A 20238-nucleotide genomic window follows, 5' to 3' on the forward strand; every position below is an offset into this window, starting at 1 on the left:
GTCATATGCGATTGGCCGCGCTCACGGGGGGAGCGCGGCCGACCGTGGCCAGGTGTCAGCTGACTATCGCAGCTGACATCCGGCACTATATGCCAGGAGCAGTCACGGACCGTCCTCCGCACGCACATTAACCCCCGACACACTGCAATCAAACATGATCGCAGTGTTTCGGCGGTATAAGGAAGCATCGCGCAGGGAGGGGGCTCCCTGAGTGCTTCCCTGAAACCCCACGGAGCAATGCGATGTGATCGCGTTGCTCCGAGGGTCTCTTACCTCCTCCCTGCAGCAGGCCCGGATCCAAAATGGCCGCAGAGCAAGCGCTGGTAAGCCTGCAGGAGTGCACATCAGATCGCTGATCTGACACAGTGCACGGCAAAGTGTCAGATCAGCGATCATACACTATAACATGATGCCCCCCCGGGGCAATGTTATAGTGTAAAAGAAAAATATTCACATGTGTAAAAAAAATAAAAAAAAATTCATAAAAAAAAATATATATATGTATAAATACATTTCTTTATCTAAACAAAAAAAACAATAAAAGTACACATATTTAGTATCGCCGCGTCCGTAATGACCCGACCTATAAAACTGTCCCACTAGTTAACCCCTTCAGTGAACACTGTTAATAAAGCGTTGTTTTTTGCCTCGTTTTTTTTTTTTTTTATCATACCGCCAAACAAAAAGTGGAATAACACGCGATCTAAAAGAGGGATATAAATAACCATGGTACCGCTGAAAATGTAATCTTGTCCTGCAAAAAACGAGCCACTCTACAGCATCATGAAAGAAAAAATAAAAAAGTTATAGTCCTCAGAATAAAGCGATGCAAAAATAATTATTTTTTCTATAAAATAGTTTTTATCGTATAAAAGCGCCAAAACATAAAAAAAAAAAAAAAAAAAAAGAGGTATCGCTGTAATCGTACTGACCCATAGAATAAAACTGCTTTATCTATTTTACCAAACGCGGAACGGTATAAACGCCTCCCCCAAAAGAAATTCATGAATAGCTGGTTTTTGGTCATTCTGCCTCACAAAAATCGGAATAAAAAGCGATAAAAAAATGTCACGTGCCCAAAAATGTTACCAATAAAAACGTCAACTCGTTCCACAAAAAACAAGACCTCACATGACTCTGCTGACCAAAATATGGAAAAATTATAGCTCTCAAAACGTGGTAACGCAAAAAATATTTTTTGCAATAAAAAGCGTCTTTCAGTGTGTGATGGCTGCCAATCATAAAAATCCGCTAAAAAAAAATGCTATAAAAGTAAATCAAACCCCCCTTCATCACCTGCTTAGTTAGGGAAAAATTAAAAAATTAAAAAAATGTATTTATTTCCATTTTCTCATTAGGGCTAGGGTTAGGGTTAGGGCAAGGATTAGAGTTAGGGCTAGGGTTAGGGCTAGGGTTAGGGTTGGGGCTAGGGTTAAGGCTACAGTTAGGGTTGGGGCTAAAGTTAGGGTTAGGGTTGGGGCTAAAGTTAGGGTTTGGATTACATTTACGGTTGGGAATAGGGTTGGGATTAGGGTTAGGGGTGTGTCAGGGTTAGGGGTGTGGTTAGGGTTCCTGTTGGGATTAGGGTTTCAGTTATAATTGGGGGGTTTCCACTGTTTAGGCACATCAGGGGCTTTCCAAACGCGACATGGCGTCCGATCTCAATTCCAGCCAATTCTGCGTTGCAAAAGTAAAACAGTGCTCCTTCCCTTCCGAGCTCTCCCGTGTGCTCAAACAGGGGTTTACCCCAACAAATGGGGTATCAGTGTACTCAGGACACATTGGACAACAACTTTTGGGGTCCAATTTCTCCTGTTACCCTTGGGAAAATACAAAACTGGGGGCTAAAATATAATTTTTGTGGAAAAAAAATAGATTTTTTATTTTCACGGCTCTGCGTTATAAACTGTATTGAAACACTCAGTTCAAAGTTCTCACAACACATCTGGATAAGTTCCTTGGGGGTCTAGTTTCCAATATGGGGTCACTTGTGGGGGGGTTTCTACTGTTTAGGTACATTAAGGGCTCTGCAAATGCAATGTGACGCCTGCAGACCATTCCATCTAAGTCTGCATTCCAAATGGCGCTCCTACCCTTCCGAGCTCTCCCATGCGCCCAAACGGTGGTTCCCCCCCACATATGGGGTATCGGCGTACTCAGGACAAATTGGACAACAACTTTTGTTGTCCAATTTCTCCTGTTACTCTTGGGAAAATACAAAACTGGGGGCTAAAAAATAATTTTTATTTTCATGGCTCTGCGTTATAAACTGTAGGGAAACACTTGGGGGTTCAAAGCTCTTACAACACATCTAGATGAGTTCCTTAGGGTGTCTACTTTCCAAAATGTGTCACTTGTGGGGGTTTCAATGTGTCGGCACATCAGTGGCTCTCTAAACGTAACATGGCATCCCATCTCAATTCTAGTCAATTTTGCATTGAAAAGTCAAATGGCGCTCCTTCCCTTCCGAGCTCTGCCATGCGCCCAAACAGTAGTTTACCCCCACATATGGGATATCAGCATACTCAGCACAAATTGTACAACAACTTTTTGGGTCCAAATTCTTCTCTTACCCTTCGGAAAATAAAAAATTGGGGGCGAAAATATCATTTTTGTGAAAAAATATGATTTTTTATTTTTACGGCTCTGCATTATAAACTTCTGTGAAGAACTTGGTGGGTCAAAGTGCTCACCACACATCTAGATAAGTTCCTTAGGGGGTCTACTTTCCAAAATGGTGTCACTTGTGGCGGGTTTCAATGTTTAGGCACATCAGGGGCTCTCCAAATGCTACATGGCGTCCCATCTCAATTACAGTCAATTTTGCATTGAAAAGTCAAATGGCTCTCCTTCGCTTCCGAGCTCTGCCATGCGCCCAAACAGTGGTTTACAACCACATATGGGGTATCGGCGTACTCAGGACAAATTGTACAACAACTTTTGGGGTCCATTTTCTCCTGTTACCCTCGGTAAAATAAAACAAATTGGAGCTGAATTAAATTTTGTGTGAAAAAAAGTTAAATGTTCATTTTTATTTAAACATTCCAAATATTCCTGTGAAACACCTGAAGGGTTAATAAACTTCTTGAATGTGGTTTTGAGCACCTTGAGGGGTGCAGTTTTTAGAATGGTGTCACACTTGGTTATTTTCTATCTTATAGACCCCTCAAAATGACTTCAAATGAGATGCGGTCCCTAAAAAAAAATGGTGTTGTAAAAATGAGAAATTGCTGGTCAACTTTTAACCCTTATAACTCCCTAACAAAAAAAAATTTTGGTTCCAAAATTGTGCTGATGTAAAGTAGACATGTGGGAAATGTTACTTATTAAGTATTTTGTGTGACATATATCTGTGATTTAATTGCATAAAAATTAAAATTTGGAAAATTGCGAAATTTTTAAAATTTTCGCCAAATTTCTGTTTTTTTCACAAATAAACGCAGGTAATATCAAAGAAATTTTACCACTATCATGAAGTACAATATGTCATGAGAAAACAGTGTCAGAATCACCGGGATCCATTGAAGCGTTCCAGAGTTATAACCTCATAAAGGGACAGTGGTCAGAATTGTAAAAATTGGCCTGGTCATTAACGTGCAAACCACCCTTGGGGGTAAAGGGGTTAACAACTGAATAACTAAATCCTAAGCTCTATGTAGAAAAAGAAGGTAAATTTTCCCTGTATGAGTCATAAATCACTGCACCTCTTGGTCAGGAGGAGTTGAAGAGGGGAATGAAAAATGCAGGGAAAACAAACTTACTGTTTCTACGTAGAGCAGAGAAAAGAGAAGAATTAGCTGGGTAGAAAGGCAAAACCAGCAATTGTAAGTACACAGTGCTGTATAATATGATGACTGCAATATATTAAAAGGATGAACACTTTGATGGGAGGAGTGTTTCCTTAAGACTACTCACTTCGGTGACAAAAGACTTCAGGAACAAACCAGCCTTGTTTCACTAACCACTTTAAGGGGTTAAAGTTAATCTGTAAGAAGGTTTTTGCTACTTCATCTGAGAGCAGCATGATGAAGGCAAAGAGAAGCTGAGTCCAATGATGTGCACTTATTTTACTGGGTGCAGTAGTTGTGCCACAGTGTTCTTAGATAGCAGCAGAGATGACAAAGCTAACCCTGCCCAGACCACAGCTCTCTATGTACATTTTATAGTGACAGTGAACTGCTTATCACAGGAGTGGGCATGGTCAGATGACTTAGCAAGCGCCACTTAGTCACAGCAGTGATAATGTCCTAGTGATAAAAACTTCAATGTAAGTAAACAACAGCACACAGCCTGATAAGAGACACAACATTTATTTTTTTTACCCCTACCTACATGTTGTCCTCAGATTACATAGCAAAAACCTGCAGGCAGATTTCCTTTAATCCCATTTTAGTGGCAGCTACAGAAGATTTAAAAACAGAAACAGCCAATGGTACACTGTTTCCATAAAGCAGGAGACACCAGATCCACGCCGCCTATTGCAGATGCTTAGATGTTGTTATTCTGTGATCTGCTGGTGTGAATAGCGTTTCCACCATACAGTTGCAGTGATGGTATACAGTGAGTACGTAAAGTATTCAGACCCCTTTACATTTTTCTTTGTTTCATTGCAGCCTTTTGGTAAATTCTAAAAAGTTCATTTTTTACATTAATGTACACTCTGCACCCCATCTTGACTGAAAGAAAACAGAAATGTAGAAATTTTTGCAAATTTAATAAAAAAGAAAAACTGAAATATCACATGGTCATAAGTATTCAGAACCTTTGCTCAGTATTGAGTAGCAGCACATTTAAGGGGTGTACTCATCTTAATTCTTAACGAGTGTACCCTGATGTACAGGCAGGCAAGTACTGGTGGGGAGGAGGAGTTTCAGGAAGGACTGGGTTAGAGGCAGGTACGACTGAAATACAGGATCAGGTAGGCCCCAGTTCAGACTGGCCAGGCAGGGAACCGTAGATGCAGACAAAGAGGGAACAGCAGATGCAGACAAGTATGGAACTGGAGGTTCCAGGGCCGGACTGGCCATCGGCGGGTTCCAATAGTGGGCCGCTGCGTGCCGACTCTCCCTCCCCCCCCAGGGCCGCCGCTGCCGCATTCAACTATACCGGCATCATCGCCGGTACAGTTGAATGCTATGATGGAGGAGAGCGCGTCACCTGACGCTCCCCTCTCCCATCATTCCCCGCTCTGCCTCTAACACTGCGAGTGTGCGCGAACTCACTGTGTCCCAGGCAGTGCAGCAGCAGCCGCCGAGACAGGAGCAGGGAGCACTGCAGGCACGAGGGGAGGTGAGGAGTGTTTTTTTTACTGGACTGTGGGGCCATTCAACGGGGGAGGAGAGATGTGGTCTCTGCTGTATACTACTGAGTGGGCAGTGCTGTATACTACTATGTGGGCAGTGCTGTATACTACTATGTGGGCAGTGCTGTATACTACTATGTGGGCAGTGCTATACACTACTATGTGGACTCTGTTGTATTCTACTATGTGGGCTGTGCTATACACTACTATGTGGGCTCTGCTGTATACTACTATGTGGGCTGTGCTATATACTACTGTGTGGACTCTGCTGTATACTACTGCGTGGGCTGTGCTGTATACTGCTATGTGGGCTGTGCTATACAATACTATGTGGGCTCTGCTGTATACTACTATGTGGGCTGTGCTATACACTACTATGTGGGCTCTGCTGTATACTACTATGTGGGCTGTGCTGTATACTACTATGTGGGCAGTGCTGTATACTACTATGTGGGCTGTGCTATACAACTACTATGTGGGCTCTGCTGTATACTACTATGTGGGCTGTGCTATACACTACTATGTGGGCTCTGCTGCATACTACTATGTGGGCTGTGCTATATACTACTGTGTGGGCTCTGCTGTATACTACTGTATGGACTGTGCTGTATACTGCTATGTGGGCTGTGCTATACACTACTATGTGGGCTCTGCTGTATTCTACTATGTGGGCTGTGCTATACACTACTATGTGGGCTGTGCTGTATACTACTATGTGGGCAGTGCTGTATATTACTATGTGGGCTGTGCTATATACTACTATATGGGCTGTGCTATACAACTACTATGTGGGCTCTGCTGTATACTACTATGTGGGCTGTGCTATATACTACTGTGTGGGCTCTGCTGTATACTACTGTGTGGGCTATGCTGTATACTGCTATGTGGGCTGTGCTATACACTACTATGTGGGCTCTGCTGTATACTACTATGTGGGCTGTGCTATACACTACTATGTGGGCTGTGCTGTATACTACTATGTGGGCAGTGCTGTATACTACTATGTGGGCAGTGCTGTATACTACTACGTGGGCTGTGCTATATACTACTATGTGGGCTGTGCTATACACTGCTATGTGGGCTGTGTTATACACTACTATGTGGGCTCTGCTATACACTACTATGTGGGCTCTGCTATACACTACTATGTGGGCAGTGCTGTATACTACTAGGTGGGCAGTGCTGTATACTACTATGTGGGCTGTGCTATATACTGCTACGTGGGCTGTGTTATCTGCTATGCGGGTTGCGCTATATACTATGGCGGGTATATTATATTCTATGAGGAGGCCGTGTTATATACTATATGGCTGTTATATACTATTGTGGGGGTATATTATATTTTATGGGGGAGGCTGTGTTATACTATGGGGGCTGTATTATATTCTATGGGGTGGCTGCATTATACTCTGGGGTGGCTGCATTATACTCTGGGGTGGCTGCATTATATTCTGTAGGGTGGTGGCTGCATTATACTATTTGTGGGCTGCATTATACTGTATCGAGGATTATGGGGAATACGTTATACTATATGAAGAACTATGGGGTGCATTATACTATGGGAAGTGAATTGTACTACGTGGATGACTATGGCAGTGAATTATACTATATGGAGCACTATGAGGAGTGTATTATGCTATATGGAGGACTATGAGGAGTGTATTATGCTATATGGAGGACTGAGCAGTGTATTTTAATATATGGAGGACCATAGGGAGTGTATTATACTATGTGGAGGACTGTGGTGCACATTATAATATATGGAGGACTATGGGGTGTATTTTACTAAACAAGTAAAATGCTGCATATTCAGATTGTTTTTGCTGGATCAAAAATCCTTGTTCTCAGCAGCACATCACCGGTGTAAACTGTAGATGTGCTGCTGATAACATGATTCTGTATGATGATCTGTTAGTGATCTATTAGTGATCGTTCTGTCCCATCAATATTCCTCAGCTGGTGGAAAGAGGCCGGGAAACAAGCGTTGAACAACTTCAGTATTGCTGATCAAACTCATTTAGCGGCCTGAGATCAGCGCATGTAAATACAACCGAAATGCTTTTGTGTGATGTGCAATATGTTAGCATTTGGGGCCCCATTTTAAATTTTGCCTAGGGCCCCACTTTGCCTAAAACCGGCCCTGCCTACAAGTGTACAAAGATATTATACAGTCACCATGTGACAAGTGGGCTTGTGTATCTTCAAATGCCAGGGCTGAATTTTAGTCCCAGTCCGGCCCTGGGAGGTTCCCACAGAACAGACAGGGTAGGTACAGACAGGACAAACTGGACCAAGTTCACACAGGACGAACATAAGGACAAGTACACACCAGTCAGACAGTGCCATATTCACACAGGGTACTTATTATTAAGTAGAAAGTGTACACACAGATCACTAATGTTGATCAACAACAACAACAGAATAGCGATAAGTACTGTTCAGACACTGCAAGTTTTAGAGATAGGGACAGGCTCAGACACAAAAAATGAACATGCTGCGTTTTCTTCCGGAATGCGTTTCCGATGCGGAAAAAAACGCAGCATGTGCACGAAAAATGCGGAATGCATTAAATATGAAGGGATGCTAATGTAAGATTTTTTTAGCATTTTTTCCGCTGAAAAAAAACGTGAAAAAAATGCTAAAAATCCTGAACATGTGCACATAGCCATAAAGCGGAATCCGGTGTCTGTTCCTGAGTGTGTGATATCATCTGGAGATGGGACTATGGGATCAGCAGGATCTGCAAACGTGGGTTTTGTGCAATACTCCAAAACCACAGGTCAGACAGGACATTATACTTTCTTTGCAAGGTGCCAGGGTGCAGGAACACAACATCCCCTAGCCATGACTACCACCCTGGCCACCTCACAGAGCCATCTTTGTTGTTATCCTATGTATGATTAAACACAGTAAAGAACGAGGCTCCAACACAAACTGTAACTCAGCCTCAACTTTATTAATTTACATTTTACAGGGGTTATCTTATCTTAGGCTATAAGTCTCTCTATGTAACTGCAGACTTGTGAATCCTCCCAGCATGCATTTCCCATGCTGGCACAAGGAATAGCGACGCATGACCGCAAGTATGCGATTTGCACACATGAGGTCCCGGGTCGATAAGACGTGTGCGGCCTCACTCACTGCAAGTGTATTGCATAAGGCCAGATATGACTAGTTCGAAAGTGGCCAGAAGTTTGCAAATTGCATACGTGAAGTTATATAACCACCTGCACCAGCAATGGAGATTCCTCAAAGCATGCAAGGCACGCTTTATAAGGATTCACAAGTCTGCAGTCATAGATTGACTGGAGAATTATAGCCTAAGGCCAGACAACCCTTTAAAAGTAACATAAAATGTAAGCAAGGTTTATTATAGTTTCTTAATTTACCTATAAAGCTTTGGCACAACTTTTTTTTAGATTTGGAAAACCTCATTTTCAGATGCTACATTACCTGCTGGCTGTCCTTATTTTGATTTGTGCAAAAGATCTTGTAGTACAAAGTATCCAAAGAGTTACTGGAATCCAGTCTGTCAAAACAATGCCGATCTAAAACCTCCAAAGTGTGCAAAACTCTGCTAATAGTAACACCTGAAATAGAACAAGGAATACATCAGCTATCCACAGTTTCGAGCCTTAAAGGGGTTGCACCAAGTTTTAAAGTCGTTATCTAACTATGGAATACTTTCTGACTGAGAGGATTATGATAGCAGGTGATAAGTTTTTAACAGTAAGGATGATCAATGAATGGAACAGGCTGCCACGAGAGGTGGTGAGTTCTCCATCAACGGTCGTCTTCAAACAGAGGCTGGACAAACATGGTTTATTGAATCCTGCATTGAGCAGAGGGTTGAACACGATGACACTTGAGGTCCCTTTCAACTCTAACATTCTATGATTTTATGATTCTAACTTTAAAACTTGACACAAGGAACTTTTTGTCTTTCAGAGATCTTCTGTCTACAAGCACAATTAATTCTATGAAAATTAACTGAGCTTTACTTTCCCTCCAGGGTCCAGTAATGTCTCCACCAATGCCATAGTTTCCATTTGGCCACTACATTGATTTCAACAGCACTTTGCAAACATTGTATACATGAATGCCACTATTGGTACACAAATAAAAATGTAAAACTCTTTGTACACACTTGATCAAAATACATGAATACATCTGCCAACACATCAACCTATGTTAGTGGAGCACCCCCAAGGGCTAGGGGTACTCGGAACCGGGCCCTTCAGTTCTCAATGGGGATGTCACGGTGGCTGACCCCGTTCGTGGCCCTCGGGAGGTCCATTGAAATAAGGGAAAGGTCTTTAAAGGGGAAATGTTCGTGACTCCACCTGTGGTATTTGGTCAGGGTGACCGACGCTGCTTAGAGGTCCACTGGGGTGATGTTACGGCAGCTAGATGGTATACCTTCCCACAGGTGAAGTATATCCCCAGGGTTTCCCAGTGAGTAGATGTGGATGGTGAATGGTGTAAGGCGCAGTGAAGAACGAGGACACAAGGTTGCAGTCTCTTTACCTTTTTACTGAAGACTTCAGCATCCACAGTCCAGAGCACCAGATCACAGGGCAGGCAGAGTCCGGCCGGTTTGGAGGCAAATCCAGAGTCCCCTTATCCAGGTGGAAATCAGTAGCCTTCCTCTAGCGCCTGGGTGTTGTAGTACCTTACTGCTAAGCCTCTCATAAGGTCCTCACAGCTGTAGATGTTCTAGATGTTGTGTCTCTGTCCCCCAGATAGGATAGGACAAACCCGTATGACCGGTGGCGTGAGGCTTTTTACAGGGACTCTATCATGCCCCAGCCTCTCGTGAGTGCCACCTTGCCTCCTGTGTATAGTGCGGGCAGGTAATGTGGAATTAGCCGTCCTGACGGTCTCTGGAGTAAGGCATAAAGAACTCTTGCTCTGTCGGTGTTCTGGCTACTGGGATCCTGCGCCTCAGAAGGAGGCAGTCTGTGTAGGACAGAACTCCTTCTGGTTTCCTCTCCTTTTGCTATGACTTCTTCTCACTCTCTGCAATACATTTCTCTGTTCGTGTCTTTTTCTGGAAGCTGCCGCACATGGGGCAGAAGCAGCTCTGTGGCCTTCTGTCTAGGCCTCTGACAGGATCCCACCTCTGTCAGGGACCAACTACCTGAGCCGAAGCTCAGCCAGCAACTAACTAACTTCCTATCCAGGCCACCAGTTTTACCTAATTGTGAAGAGTGCCCTAATAAATAGGAGCATAGCTCCCGCTGGTGGACTGGAGTATGAAATGTGTTGTGTGTTGGTGTTACCTGGCAGTGAGATCTCCTTTATTGCCTCAAAACGTAACATCACTCCCCCTTAGAGGAGAACAACATTACTGCAACGACCAGGACCCTGGGGCGCTACACTAGATGTTCCCAATACAAATGACTCACCTCTGTCTCTGCCTAGGCCTCAAATAAACTAAAAGAAATGCTGTCCATATTCTGCATTCTGCGTTTGAGGTGAGTGGCAACCTCCAAAGCATTGTGCTCAGGGGTGCCACGAAGAATTTGAGGACCCCATACTGGCAAAATTTTCAGGCCCCCTTGAGATTCCGCACAGGCTCCACCCAGCTCCACCTTCATAACAGCTTCACATCCACTCCTTGAACCTTCCACAGCCTCACCACCCATTCTTGAAAAAAATCCACTTCTGCAACAAGTCATCACCAATCACACATTAACAGTTCCCATTGAACACCAGATCACATACAGTTGTGCACAAAAGTTTACATACCCCGGCAGAATTTTTGCTTTCTAGGCCTTTTTTCAGACAATATGAATGATAACACCAAAACTTTTTCTTCATTCATGGTTAGTGGTTGGGTGAAGCCATTTAGCGGTAAACTACTATGTTTTCTCTTTTTAAATCATAATGACAACCCAAAATATTCCAAATGACCCTGATCAAAAGTTCACATACCCCAATTCTTAATACTGTGTATTTCTCCCTCTAACATCAATGACAGCTTGAAGTCTTTTGTGGTAGTTGTGGATGAGGTTCTTTATTTTCTCAAATGGTAAAGCTGCCCACTCTTCTTGGCAAAAAGCCTCCAGTTCCTGTAAATTCCTGGGCTGTCTAGCATGAACTGCACGCTTGAGATCTCCCCAAAGTGGCTCAATGATATTGAGGTCAGGAGATTGAGATGGCCACTCCAGAACCTTCACTTTGTTCTGCTGTAGCCAATGAGAGGTCGACTCGGCCTTGTGTTTTGGATCGTTGTCATGTTGGAATGTCCAAGTATGTCCCATGGGCAGCCCCAAAACATCAGCAGTCCACCTCTGTGCTTTACAGTAGGAATGATGTACCTTTCATCATAGGCCTTGTTGACCTCTCTCCAAATGTATAGTTTATGGTTGTGGACAAAAAAATAAAAAAAAATTTCTCATCACTTCAAATTACCTTGTTCCAGAAGTTTTGAGGCTTGTCGCTGTGCTGCTTTGCATATTGTAGGCAAGATACTTTGTGTCATTTGCTCAGTAATGGCTTTCTTCTGGCGACTCGACCATGCAGCCCATTTTTCTTCAAGTGCATCCTTACTGTGCATCTTGAAACAGCCACACCACTAGTTTTCAGAGAGTCCTGTCTTTCAGCTGATGTTATTTGTGGGTTTTTCTTTGCATCCTAAACAATTTTCCTGGCAGTTATGGATGACAGTTTTGTTGGTCTAACTGACCGTGGTTTTGTTTTTACAGAGCTCCTGACTTTCCATTTGTTAATCACAGTTTGAATGCTGCTGACTGGCATTATCAATTCGTTGGATATCTTTTTGTATCCTTTTCCTGTTTTACACAGTTCAACTACCTTTTCCCATAGATCCGTTGACAATTCTTTTGCTTTCCCCATGAATCACAATGTAGAATTGTCAGTGACTGGATGAAAGATGCAAGAGTCTGTCTGGATCCCAGAAACTCACTTGGCTGTTATGCACACACACTGATTACAAGCAAACAGGTGAGGATGTTACCTTTAGTAGCCATTCAAACCCATTTGTGTCAACTTCTGTGCATGCTGTCAGGCCAAAATCACCAGGGTATGTGAACTGTTGATCAGGGTCATTTGGATGTTTTGGGTTGTCATTATGATTTGACAAGAGAAAACACAGTAGTTTGACAATAAATGGCTTCACCCAACTACTAACCATGAGTAGAGAAAAAGTTTTGGTGTTATTCATATTCTCTGAAAAAAGGCCAATAAAGCAACAGCAAAAATTCTGCTGTTGAGAACAGCCATCAGCTTTTGTTTTGTAGAAAAGGTTTTTTAAGCAGCCACCACGACAAGGTAGACTCTTTTGGTCATGCCCTTCTTTACTCTAACCTATTAAAAATTTATTAAAATACCTAATACTATTTTTAGTTATATTTTACTATATATTTTTTTTTTTAAGGGAATGAGTCACATACATTTTTAACGTAATTGAAACCAGATTGTGATAATAATATTTACCATGTGAACTGGCCATAATAATTATCCCATATGTTGTGTATAGGGGATAAGTATTAGGCTACTAGAATATCCTGTTTAAGACAGGCAGCAGTCGGTAGGGTTGAACTTAGTAATACTTAGTAGTTTGCAAGCAGGCATCAGACAGAGACGGCCTCCAACTTCATACTGTACAAGCAGGGAGGGGGGCACAAGAAGAATAGCGGGAGGGTAGGCCAGCGGGTCAGCGAATGAGAGGTAGGATGATTCAATTTGAGGTCGGACAGGCCCTCATCACTTTTGGCCCCTCAACTACTGCATATGATGTGCTGCAAGGGCCCAGTTCATGCTGGCAGCTTAGGAACAGAGGGCAAGTGGGCAGTGTCTGACGTCACTGATGTCAGATGTGGACGGCCCCCTCTGCTGTGGCCACATAATGTACGTAACTGCGGCTGTGAGTGACTGGGGCCCCAGGGCTTAATAACGCAAAGTAAAGTAATGATCCCAGGCCCCTGCATGCCAAGCAGACTGCCAGGCCGTTCCTCACCCAGTCCCGCCCCCCCCCCTCTTTGCTTCTGCTCACCAGGCCCCATACGGCAGTAATGCCTGGATGGTGGCCCTGATTGTACTCTTCTATGGGTGTTGGACTGTGCGGAAGCCTGGAGACTCCAATCGCATCATGTGTATTGTGTGATGTATGAATAGTGTCCTGCGTCTTTGCATATATTGTGATGTGTTAGGGTTTTAAATAATAATGTCAGTTAGGACCACTTTACCTGCGGCGGATTCTTGGCACTTGTCAAAGGACCACCGGACTTCCACAGCCTGGCCTCTTTGTTTAATCTGTTGTTCAACTTCGTGAATTTTAGCTCGAACCTAAAAATGATTATATTGTTTTGATTGAAAATTTCTACTTATTATGATTTGAATTACAAAAAAATGTACATGACAAATATTGCATTCTCTCAAGACCTTATAAAAAATTGTTTATGCTTCCCAATGGAATGATTACACTGGTATACAGTGATTTTGGTGCCAATGATGTCAGAACGGTTTTATATTAAGTTTCTGGTGCTAATTAAGAATATGACTTCGGTTTTGCCAGATTAGCTCTAGTTTCTGAGATATTTAATAGCTAATTAAATACTTAAAGTAGAATTCTGGCTTCAAAAAGTGGCTTTTATAAGCCTACAAATTGAAATACAAAATAAATAAAAGTGATATTTCATTACCTAAGACACTGTTAAGGCAAAAGACCAAAAGCTATTGCGTTTGTTATAACACACAAGTCACATTGGGTGGATGCATTATTTTCATGGATGAATTATCTCAAAAACTAGAACCAATACAGCAAAATGAATGGGATTTTTTGAATCTGGACCCTCAAAATACAATAAATCTATTAATTTTTTTTTTTTTTTGTAGACGGGTGTAATGTATTTGATGAATCTAAGACTTTTATTACCAAATTGAAGTATCACAAAACTGGCACCAACTTTTGACTATCTCCTTGTAATATAATATGGCTCTGAAACACTACTTAAATTGTTCACAAGGCTGATCTGATCAGAATGGCCTAAAAAAAATTAAAAGTGGCCCGTAAAATGGCCTGTAATTTCCAAAGAGCTGCTCTGGTTTGGTAAACACATATATTACCTTTTTTATTCAAACCCGGCTTATAAGCCATTTTGGGGTTAAAGGAGTGGGTGTCCTATTTAAGACTCTTCTGTTATTCAGCGCAGAGCGCTACTATCGTGAACAATGAGTTCTTCCACAAGTAAATAATTTTGGTCGGTTCTAGCAGAGGCCTATCCCTCACTCAGTTGATCATGTGGCTCCGACTAATGAAGGCCATACACAAAAGACTTATGTAGGCCAAACCTGCTGAAATTTCAAGCGGACTGGCTGATCATCTGATGTGTATGAGATTTTCTGCTAACATTCATTCAGCACGTCAGAGAGAAACTGAAATTGGGCATGCTGAATTTCAACATGCCCACCTTTGTCCTCAAGAAACAAACTTCTTCTAGGGGTCTCTGGTTGCAAAGTATGCCACCTCTCTCCACACCAAGCGTACAAGTATGTAGAGTGGTATGGTTAGGAATAGTTGCAACAGACAAATATTAGGTCTATCCAAAGCAGAAACCCCTTTTTAAGAGTTTGGTAATATTTTTACAGCAACTTAATCTCTCAAACATTAGTGCAAAATTACTAATAATGCCAAGAACAGATAAAATAATAAACATTTTCTAAATCTGGTCTGTGTAGAAAAATATAGTATGCAGCAAGTGTGTTTAGTATGACTATAAGCATTCTTGAATCTTCTGACTGCATCACCTCAAAGCCTTACTACTTAATGAAGCTAATGTCATTTATTTTAGTAGTGTATGTAAAGTTTCTTGTAGTAAACCACAGGAATGTGCCCAGTTTTAAACAGTAATGCATACCTGTTGGTTAAATGGCGAGTTTCCACCAGGCATCGGCAGGCTTGATGGGGCAACCTGAAGTAGATCCAGTGGAGAACCTGGATTTGTGCTTTTACTTTCATTTGTGGAATAGTTCCACACCAAGGCACTTGGACAGCAAAGAGTGATAGTCTGCAGAAAGCAATGTTATTGTGAAACGGTTTATGATACTTGTAAGTTGTAATGTTGCAGTTTCTATTGTTCATCAAGTAATGACAGATCATAACCTAGACATGCAGTCCACACAGGGGTGTAATGATTGCGGTCGCAGAGAGTGTGACTGCCATCGGGCCAAGAGGTGGGGAGGGCCCTTCGGAGCCTAGTTCAGCAAGATGTGTGTCCGAGGATGCACATTCAACTGAAATGCATTGCATTGCAGAGATCCACCTGGTGTTTGCGCTACAATGCAAGCTGCTGACCAATCAGAGTCATGTGTCATACTCTGCCCATCGCTTGCATGCTGAAGTCAGCTGCTTGCTACAGAAAAGGACAATACGTGGTGTTGGAGCTAGAGCAAGGTGAGTAGGATCGTCTATATTTTTTATGTGTTAAAGAACAGTGGAAAAAAGGGGCACATATATACTAAAATGTGGGACATATATATCAGGAGGGGCCCAGGATAGGAGACATAATTACCAGTATGGGAGACATATATACCAGGATGGGGACATATACCGCATAAGAGGAGGGGCCCATGATCGGGGACATAAATACCAGGATGGGAGAGATATATACCATGATGGGGCCAGGATTAGGGACATACATACCAGAATTGGAGACATATATACCAGAATGGGCCAAGGAGGGGGGCATTACTTCATAATGATGGAGGGGGTCTTTATAAGATTTAGAATGCTAAAAGGACCCATATGTCTAACGGACATGAGGTGGGAGCCCCAGATCCAAATTTTGCACCAGGGCCTATCAGACTCTAGTTACATTACAGAGTCTACCTGTACACAAATATTTATAATGGAATAATATATATTAGTGTGCAGACCTTATGGTTGTAAGCAGTTAGTTAAATACAATATTAATTAATCATGTGGACTGATTACTAGTGATGAGCGAGAATGCTTGTAAGGCCGGGGACACACACAACGTAAAAAAAATGGTCCGTTTTTCACGGCCGTGAATCGCACAAATGTTTCCAAAACAGTGATCCGTGTGCAGTGCGAGGATGCGATTTCCGTGTGACATCCGTGTGACATCCGTATGGCATCCGTATGCCGAGATTTTCTCGCAAGCTTGCAAAACCGACATCTAATGGATTTATGTGCTCAAATGTTCGGGAAAACATATATACAGTATACAGTGGGGCAAAAAAGTATTTAGTCAGTCAGCAATAGTGCAAGTTCCACCACTTAAAAAGATGAGAGGCGTCTGTAATTTACATCATAGGTAAACTTCAACTATGGGAGACAAACTGAGAAAAAAAAATCCAGAAAATCACATTGTCTGTTTTTTTATCATTTTATTCGCATATTATGGTGGAAAATAAGTATTTGGTCAGAAAAAAACAATCAAGATTTCTGGCTCTCACAGACCTGTAACTTCTTCTTTAAGAGTCTCCTCTTTCCTCCCCTCATTACCTGTAGTAATGGCACCTGTTTAAACTTGTTATCAGTATAAAAAGACACCTGTGCACACCCTCAAACAGTCTGACTCCAAACTCCACTATGGTGAAGACCAAAGAGCTGTCAAAGGACACCAGAAACAAAATTGTAGCCCTGCACCAGGCTGGGAAGACTGAGTCTGCAATAGCCAACCAGCTTGGAGTGAAGAAATCAACAGTGGGAGCAATAACTAGAAAATGGAAGACATTCAAGACCACTGATAATCTCCCTCGATCTGGGGCTCCACGCAAAATCCCACCCCGTGGGGTCAGAATGATCACAAGAACGGTGAGCAAAAATCCCAGAACCACGCGAGGGGACCTAGTGAATGAACTGCAGAGAGTTGGGACCAATGTAACAAGGCCTACCATAAGTAACACACTACGCCACCATGGACTCAGATCCTGCAGTGCCAGACGTGTCCCACTGCTTAAGCCAGTACATGTCCGGGCCTGTCTGAAGTTTGCTAGAGAGCATTTGGATGATCCAGAGGAGTTTTGGGAGAATGTCCTATGGTCTGATGAAACCAAACTGGAACTGTTTGGTAGAAACACAACTTGTCGTGTTTGGAGGAAAAAGAATACTGAGTTGCATCCATCCAACACCATACCTACTGTAAAGCATGGTGGTGGAAACATCATGCTTTGGGGCTGTTTCTCTGCAAAGGGGCCAGGACGACTGATCCGGGTACATGAAAGAATGAATGGGGCCATGTATCGTGAGATTTTGAGTGCAAACCTCCTTCCATCAGCAAGGGCATTAAAGATGAAACGTGGCTGGGTCTTTCAACATGACAATGATCCAAAGCACACCGCCAGGGCAACGAAGGAGTGGCTTCGTAAGAAGCATTTCAAGGTCCTGGAGTGGCCTAGCCAGTCTCCAGATCTCAACCCTATAGAAAACCTTTGGAGGGAGTTGAAAGTCCGTGTTGCCAAGCGAAAAGCCAAAAACATCACTGCTCTAGAGGAGATCTGCATGGAGGAATGGGCAAACATACCAACAACAGTGTGTGGCAACCTTGTGAAGACTTACAGAAAACGTTTGACCTCTGTCATTGCCAACAAAGGATATATTACAAAGTATTGAGATGAAATTTTGTTTCTGACCAAATACTTATATTCCACCATAATATGCAAATAAAATGATAAAAAAACAGAAAATGTGATTTTCTGGATTTTTTTTTCTCAGTTTGTCTCCCATAGTTGAGGTCTACCTATGATGTAAATTACAGACGCCTCTCATCTTTTTAAGTGGTGGAACTTGCACTATTGCTGACTGACTAAATACTTTTTTGCCCCACTGTATATATATATATATATATATATATATATATATATATCATTGAGACACATATACAGTATATTCTGTATTTATATTTCATTCAGCGCGATATCTGTGAAAACCCAGTAATTCAATTGCCGGCTTTTCATTTCTCCTGCCTAAACCCGACAGGATGTGAGACATGGTTTTCATACAGTAAACCATCTCATATCCCCTTTTTTTTGCATATTCCACACTACTAATGTTAGTAGTGTGTATGTGCAAAATTTGGCCGCTGTAGCTGCTCAAATAAAGGGTTAAATGGCGGAAAACATTGGCGTGGGCTCCCGCGCAATTTTCTCCGCCAGAATGGTAAAGCCAGTGACTGAGGGCAGATATTAATAGCCAGGAGAGGGTCCATGGTTATTGGCCCCCCCGTGGCTAAAGACATCTGCCCCCAGCCACCCCAGAAAAGGCACATCTGGAAGATGCTACAATAAATGAATAGATGATTGCACAGGTTATGCTTTCATCAATATCCGCACTGGTGAAATTGCCTATCCACTTAGATTACGATAATTATAATCAGTGAACAAGGTTATCTGGGCTGAACACATGGAGGATTAAAGCCCAATGGTCATAATAGGTGAGGAAACAATATCAAGGCAAAAGATAGTCTCTGCAGACTGCAGCTCAGATTGCTGCGGTCCGCACAAAATTATGCAGATAGTAGACCAGATCTCCCAAAAGTGGTAAATCAGATCTCCCGAAAAAATAGCCACCTAGGAGCTAAATGTATCATATACCATATTTATGGTTTGGTTGGTGCTGTTTTTTTATATTTAACCCCAGTTCCAGATTCAGTCATTTTATTTCTTTTTGTAGGCCCGGGTTGTTTTAGGAGGGATTTAGTACCATTGCCCCTAATTGATTGGCTGGTTCCCTCTATGGGTGATTCTGAATGATCAGACAGAATCTGAAAGCGATTTTGAATATTTATAGATGGTAATGGTGATGCCCCTGATATAGATGGAATGGCATTCTCCTCTGCATTTAGGTCACTCCTTGGTGTCTCTTGCTGTGAAAAGGGAGGCGAGGTTGGATGTATGGAAAAAACCTCAGAGACCGAAGAGCAGTCCAGATTGCTACTTTCAATTTGATCAAAAGTTTTGAATGTGGGTTCCACATATGAGCTGTCTCCAAAAACACATTCTGGTACTGCATCCCTCCCGAACTTTTTCTTCTTTCTAGCAATAATCTCCTGTTCCTTATTTTTAATCCTAGTCCTAATACTAGTAGATAATTTAGTAATCTCCGGATGTTCCTTAAACGGTCTGATAGTGTCAAACAATTTTGAGATTGCAGGATGAACTCATGAACTGCAGCCTTGGAAAAGTTCCCACGCTCGAGTTCATGTGAGTTCATCCACCAGAGGGCACATCACCGCAACTCAATGTAAGTACAGATCACTCAGATTTCCTTCATTACCCGGGGATTACAGACACGAGCGAGTGCTTTAGCGCAGCTCATGGCTGTAAAATAATTAACCCCTTCAGATGGATTACTTCGTGGGACGTGACGGTTCATCTGAGGGTATGTATCTTGTGGGTTTATTATTTTGCCAAGCGACGGTGTTATGATGGATTGAGAGAACAATAAAATACTAAAACAACCGGTGTGTTTATTTCATTAAAATCATTTTTAATAATGTGTGTGTGTTTTTTAACCCTTTCAGACAATTGGATTAATAATGGATAGGTGTCATAATTGACGCTTCTCCATTATTAATCTGGCTTAATGTCACCTTACAATAGCAAGGTGGCATTAACCCTTCATTACCCCATATCCCACCGCTACACGGGAGTGGGAAGAGAGTGGCCAAGTGCCAGAATAGGCGCATCTTCCAGATGTGCCTTTTCTGGGGTGGCTGGGGGCAGATGTTTTTAGCCACGGGGGGGCCAATAACCATGGACCCTCTCCTGGCTATTAATATCTGCCCTCAGTCATTGGCTTTACCATTCTGGCGGAGAAAATTGCGCGGGAGCCCACGGCAATTTTTTCCGCCATTTAACCCTTTATTTGAGCAGCTACAGCGGCCAAATTTTGCACATACACACTACTAACATTAGTAGTGTGGAATATGCAAAAAAAAGGGGAT

General features: G+C 42.4%; 1 protein-coding gene across 1 annotated transcript in view; it reads right to left on the bottom strand.

Moving 5' to 3' along the window:
* Positions 1-20238, bottom strand: part of MED12L (mediator complex subunit 12L) — a 995158-nt gene that overhangs the window by 888175 nt on the left and 86745 nt on the right. The window contains exons 9-11 of the mRNA XM_077290760.1: positions 15187-15336; positions 13516-13615; positions 8756-8892 (exon numbers count right to left, since the gene is read on the bottom strand). Of these exons, the coding sequence (XP_077146875.1) occupies positions 8756-8892; positions 13516-13615; positions 15187-15336 (387 nt within the window). The remainder of the gene's footprint in view (positions 1-8755; positions 8893-13515; positions 13616-15186; positions 15337-20238) is intronic.

Source organism: Ranitomeya variabilis, chromosome 2 (genome assembly GCF_051348905.1).
Source record: "Ranitomeya variabilis isolate aRanVar5 chromosome 2, aRanVar5.hap1, whole genome shotgun sequence".
NCBI lineage: Eukaryota > Metazoa > Chordata > Amphibia > Anura > Dendrobatidae > Ranitomeya > Ranitomeya variabilis.